Source organism: Dipteris shenzhenensis, chromosome 15 (genome assembly GCF_047967505.1).
Source record: "Dipteris shenzhenensis isolate YYH24624 ecotype China chromosome 15, Dip_SZ_1.0, whole genome shotgun sequence".
Classification (NCBI taxonomy): Eukaryota; Viridiplantae; Streptophyta; class Polypodiopsida; order Gleicheniales; family Dipteridaceae; genus Dipteris; species Dipteris shenzhenensis.
In genome coordinates, this window is record NC_141610.1 from 41,907,239 (window position 1) to 41,913,400 (window position 6,162).

General features: G+C 43.3%; 1 protein-coding gene across 1 annotated transcript; it reads left to right on the top strand.

Moving 5' to 3' along the window:
* Nucleotides 1-3,926: 3,926 nt before the first annotated feature.
* Nucleotides 3,927-5,704, top strand: LOC147893828 (protein DMR6-LIKE OXYGENASE 2-like). Its single transcript, XM_087386369.1, has 5 exons — nucleotides 3,927-4,057; nucleotides 4,206-4,441; nucleotides 4,619-4,866; nucleotides 4,980-5,307; nucleotides 5,432-5,704. Exons 1-5 carry the CDS (start codon nucleotides 4,006-4,008, stop codon nucleotides 5,702-5,704), a joined length of 1,137 nt encoding a protein of 378 aa, XP_087242495.1. The 5' UTR covers nucleotides 3,927-4,005.
* Nucleotides 5,705-6,162: the final 458 nt, after the last annotated feature.

A 6,162-nucleotide genomic window follows, 5' to 3' on the forward strand; every position in this document is an offset into this window, starting at 1 on the left:
ACGAGAAGAATCTTCAGCATAGAATAGCACATAGACAATCTTAAAAGGGCCAACCCTCATGATATCACATTGATCATTACACGCGAGGGTTAGAGGCATGGCGTTGCATGAGGTTGTTCATCAAGGCAAACAAGAATGCCATGACAAATGTCAACAGTTGGAGAGCTTGCACATCACCTTCAGCTTCTTCCAATTCTTGTAGTCGCCATGCTATTTCTTCAAGGGGTGTGCGGTCTGGCATCCTTCTTTTGAGCAATGTCCTTGAGAACCCTCCTGATGATCTTTCGAAGTCGGTGAACTCGTATCAAGTATGCCCAACACTTAGTTTCATGATGACCACAACCTTTGCATTCCTTACAAACGATCACCCTCCTTCGTGGCTTGCGGCTTTGTTGGGGTGGCACTTCCACTCGCATCATGCGTGATTGAAATACAAGCTTCACGTGCCAAGAAATCAGCAACAAGATTTCGAGCTCGAGGGATATGCTGAATTTTTACCTCTTCAAATTGGTTGCAAAGTTCCAAGGCTTGTTGATGTCGTGGAACCAAGCCTTTGCTCCGCACCTTCCACCTTCCACTAACTTGTTCACACACTAGTTGAGAATCTCCTTGCACCTCCAATTGCTTGGCATGATGTTCTTGTGCCTTTTGTAGCCCAAAAATGAGCGCCGAGTACTCAGCTTGATTGCAAGTACTTGCGGGTGAAGACTTGCTGTAACAATACTCCTCACCACCCGGTGAAGTGAGCTTCACACCCACACCAGCCGCCTTGGTCGAAGGTTTGTAAGCTCCATCAAATTGAAGAATCCAAGATGTCATCACACCAGGACTAAAATTCGGACATCCCAAGTTTCTCGGTAGTCCAAGATAGGTAGGAGGAGAGGGTGGGGAGAATTCAACACTTGAGCCAAACGTTCAGCACCAAATAAACTTGCAATCCTTTGTTGATAGTTTATCTTAAGCCCAAAAAGAATTACAATTTGAAGCTCGAAATGAGGCACAAAAGGCTGATTAGGTACAAATGGATTCCTTGGTCGAAACATTACCAACCATAGCCAAGGCCTAGAAACCTTTGTAATGAGATTGTGAATAAACCATTCAGGACGAGCTTTTCCACAGGAATCAACAAGCAGATGCGCCAAATCTCCCCCCAAGCTTGGGGAGCATCCCACCCTTCGAAGAAGGATATCGTTTTAATTACCTCTGAAGCAGCAAGTAGTTCGATCACCACACAATGAGTAGAAGTAAAGTCAAAATCCTCCCAGCGTATCAGTAGTTCGTCACCATGAATCATCCACGGTGTATCATTCCACCCGTCATCACCATCAATAATGCACTGGACAATCAGCCGTTGAAGGTCGACATGAAGATCAAGGAAGACATCTCGTGCATTGGTAGCCGTAAGGTGCGGAGGAACAGGCACCAATTCCTTAAACGCGTCGAGAAGTGACATAAATGTCCACCCTTCTCGTGAGGCGTGTGTCCGTGAAGTGAGCTTGGAGAAGTTCTGAATTGGCGATCTAGCAAGAGATGTGGATAGAGCACATAAAATGAAATATTTTTGCTTTTTACAGCAAGAGCAAACTCCTTACGGTTAGAGAGTTACAGCTCCTGCGATTTCAATATATGAACAAAAATCATTACATTTTTACCACTTCCAACTTGTTGGCCCAATGATAAGACTTTCTTTTGTGAAGGGGGAGGTCTTGGGTTCCAATCCTACTCTTTAATAAAAAGAGAGGAGAGGAGAGGAGAAGAGAAAGAGAAGAAGAAGAGATAGGGGGGGCGCGGGATCTGCTGTTGCAGGGGCTCGAAAAACAGCAGAGCAGTCCAGAGAACTGTCGCGCAAGTGAGCGCAGAAAACTGTCCGCAACCAGAAGTCGCAACAGTCCAGAGAACTGTCGCGCAGGAGACGCACGAATCGAATGCACGCACAGTAGCTTAGAAAGAGCACAGATGGTATAGTTTTGTTGATGTAACCCGTACGAATAGAAGATTCACCACCAGCCGTGGAGACCTGGGCTCGACGAATCCCAGTAGCCACACCAAAACTTTTAGTAGGAAAAGTAATCGAGACCAGAAGCTAGAGGCTAAGTATGGCGACGCTCAAAGGCCATAGAGAAAAGGAGATCATGAGGGCGAAGGGATGTCATAGGGGTGAAAAGGAATTAGAAGTGGAGGGAAGGAAAAGGGAGGCTAAGACACAAGGGGAAAGGGAGAGGGGGAAGGGAAGCATGTACATGATAGGAGGAGGAATGTGGAGATGTAGACATCAAGGGAAGAGAACCATACTTTATTTGAAAGAAGGGATGAGAGGAAAATATCAAAATACTAGCTAGGTGGCTTTACAAGAATGAGCGTGTCTCATCAAGGAATAGCCCCTTCCTTTTATAGCCAAAAGAGGGGGTCTCTCCACATTAATGTATCCTCCCACATGCATGGTGTGTGTGGAAAAGTCTCCCATGTGGGCTAGGTGGGTACGCACTCTCAATTGTGTGCGACAACCCTTTGCCTCAATTTTCCACATAAATCAAGCCCCATATCTCAAGTCTATGATGATACTCCCTTGGTCTCTTTCCAATTTTATAATATGTTCAAACCTCTAGGAGGACAAGTGGAGGGTTGGCACAAGGAATCTTGCCACCTCATCCTACTTTCCCCATTATTTAACTAGCTCTCTTGGTCCTTCTATACCTCCCCCACATGGGCCTATCCCATATGGAGGGAATAACTCAATATAATATCTATCTCCACCTATTTTATATTGCTTCTCCCATGGACTTTGAGCCATATCTCACTAAATGCAGCCTAGGTGGAGGGGTGGCACATGGAGGAGCCATGCCACCTTGCATTTTATAATATTACTATCATGGATTATGTACAACACACCTTATGGGTCCTCTTACATGGAAGGGTGGCACATGGTCATGCCCTGCCACCTCAACCCTGGGCCCTATGCACACCATATTTATTATACTATTGCCACATATACAAACACACACACATATTAATGCCTTTTTCCTTAGACAATTTTATCCATAACAACACACACACGTGCACACACCCAGTCATACGCGCATACATATATATGCATGCAAGTGTGTGTAGAAACACATAGGCTATCGTGCATAAAGATACATGTGCACATAGAGCGCACATATGAACACATGTAGGCTTGACATGCACACAAGTACATGCACATGCATGCACCTGTGAGAGCACACACGCGCATGCGTGCCTACACACACATACATGCCCAACTTACATGAAAATGTGCAAGCGCGCATACCCCCCCCCCCCTAAATAGACTTAAATTGTTATCTTCATATGTTAATTTATTAAATAATTATTTAATTGATATAATGCTACAGCATCGCATAGGTTCCCTACTAGTGTAGATGTATGTACATGCACGCCGGCTACTTTCTTTCTACTATTGAGTAATGAGTGTATCATGTACATATATGTTTTAAAATTAATTACACATAGATCAGGGGTAAGAGAGGAAAGAAGGTGCAATGAAAGGCCCATGATAGATCACGAATAAGAAAGGAAAAAAGGTGCACATGAATAAGAGAGGAAAGAAGGTGCGAATGAAAGGCCTATGACTAAGGACATAGAAAAAGAGATGAAAATGGAGTTCATTTAATATTTTAACCAAACTAGTTGCTATTTTCTTTTCATGTAACCGCCATGAATTGCCCAAAAAAAAGTAGATTGTTAAAAGTAGAGTTAGATAGTGACAATAGTAGAGATGGAAATGGACGTGAAGAAAAGTATGAAAAACAAGACGGTGAGTAGTTGGGAAAGAAATGTAGACAAGGAAATATAGATGTGAATGAGATAGGTGACATCTCTACATGCTGGACCTTCCCATGTGTATTCATTATCTCTACGTTTCTTTTTCAAAGCAATCACTACCTGCTTTTCAAACTAGTCAACATCTTCTTTTTTATGCTTTTCTTGATCTCCATCTCTATAATTGTCAAATTCATAGAGTAGTAGATGCAAGAAGTTGTACATTGGATAGATAGAATTCTTGGTAGAAGTAGTAAGTACGATCAAATACGTCGTTGAATTAAGCATTAACAAATTATTAATAAGCAATGAAGATGGAATTTTTGTTATGTCTCCATAACATTGATAAATGATGAAGCAATGAATTAATAATAAATAATTAGATGGAATTCTGGCTGCAGCTTCCCCCCTCCTTACTCCCATGCTCTCGACCATCCAAGAGATCGTCGATGGCGGTATCCTCGACGTCCCTGCCCCTTTCATCCGCCCCGCTCACTTGCGACCTCGCCTTTCAGACGTTGTCTCCCATGAGGGCGAACAAATCCCCGTCATCGACCTCTCCGGCCTACTCTCTGACGGCCATCGTCGGCTGCAGACCATCCACGACATCGGCCGTGCCTGCGAGGAATGGGGCTTCCTTCAGGTGCCCACGAAACCGCTGGCTATAATCATTCGTAGCACGTTGTGTCGTTAATTTAGTGTATAGAGGATTCATCTACGTTAGTTTTAGGTGGATTTAGTGCTTGTTATAATTGTGGAAATTTCAGTGCTTGCGTGGTCCTTTGTGGGCATTTTAACCGTATAGCGTCCAAGAGTGCAGGTGATCAATCATGGCGTCCCAGAAGCTGTTGTAGGCGAAATGAAGGCGTCTTATCAGAAGTTCTTCGGACAGCCGGCTGAGGAGAGAAACCGGTATCGTAGTCTGAATTTCGATGACAGGCCCGTGGTTTATAGCACAAGTAATTTTACACCGTCTTTGAAGAAGACGAGAGATTGGAAAGATGTGCTGGTTGTTCGAGAATATCCGGGCATTTGGAATGGCTTCGAAGAAGCGCCCCAAATTTGCAAGTAAGCAATGCTGATAAGGGAACTCCACGTCGATATGTAAAGTATTATGTGGACAACTTATATGTTTAGACAGTATCTGATCTTATATCTTCTGCTCAATATCTTCTGTTTAGACGAGCGTTTCAGGACTACCGGGACGAGACATACAAGCTTGCAAATCTAATATATCAAGCGATCTTCCAAAGCCTGGGCTTGACCTCCGACTATTTGACGTTGGCGTTGCCAGGCATACCTAGGCTAAGTTTGGCCGTGAACTACTATCCCAAGTGTCCAGATCCGAGTCTCACCTTTGGCTTGAACGCGCACTCAGATGCAAACTCTCTCACGGTTCTTCTACCAGATGAAGTACCGGGGCTGCAGATTAGGAAGGCCGATAAATGGATAGCAGTGAAGCCCCTTCCTAATAATGCGTTTGTGATCAACGTGGGAGATCAAATCGAGGTACTGACGGAAGTCCTGAATTTCACACACAATGGTTATCAAATCCAAAATCCAAATTAAAAATTCACCTTCCCGCTCTCTCTCTTTCTCGACCCTCTCTCACGTGTAGTACCTTCCGTTGCAGATCTTGACCAATGGAATATACAGAAGCATTGAGCATCGGGTGGTGACGAACGTCGACAAGCCGAGGTATTCTGTAGCTTGTTTCTTTTCACCAACGGAAGACACCAGGGTGGCTCCTCTTTCGAAGCTGGTGACTGAGAAACGGCCGGCACTCTACAAGGATGTCGCCTATGGAGACTACCTCAAGGACTTCTTCAAGAGAGAGCTAGTACCCGACAAAGCTTCTCTGAATTTCGCAAAAGCAACACTAATTAACAAGGGAGTTGGTTCATAACCTTGAGGTTTTATCCTTTGTGGTATCAAATAACCTTGTTCGTTGGTTCGTAGCCTTGAGTTTTTATCCTATGTGGTATCAAATAACCTTGTTCTAAACCAAATCTCTGATATCCTTTTTCTGTTATAGAGCATGTAATGAGAAACTTCCTTTTTCTGTTATAGAGCATGTAATGTAAACCTCATCTGATTATACTACTTGATAGGCTTACTACATCTTGTTGCATTCATTAATTAATTGAATCGGATATCGTGTAGTTTTATTTTATTATGGAACACATAATCGCTAATTTGGAATATAATCTCGATTTTAAAATTTTATCATTTTTAAAAGGAGGTAGTTGTAGGAAGACAAGACAAGACACGATATAATTCCTCCGTGTAGAGATCGGGGGTAGTTATTATTCGTGATGGACAATTAGTACATTTGGAAACTAAAGCCCAACAAAGACATGAATA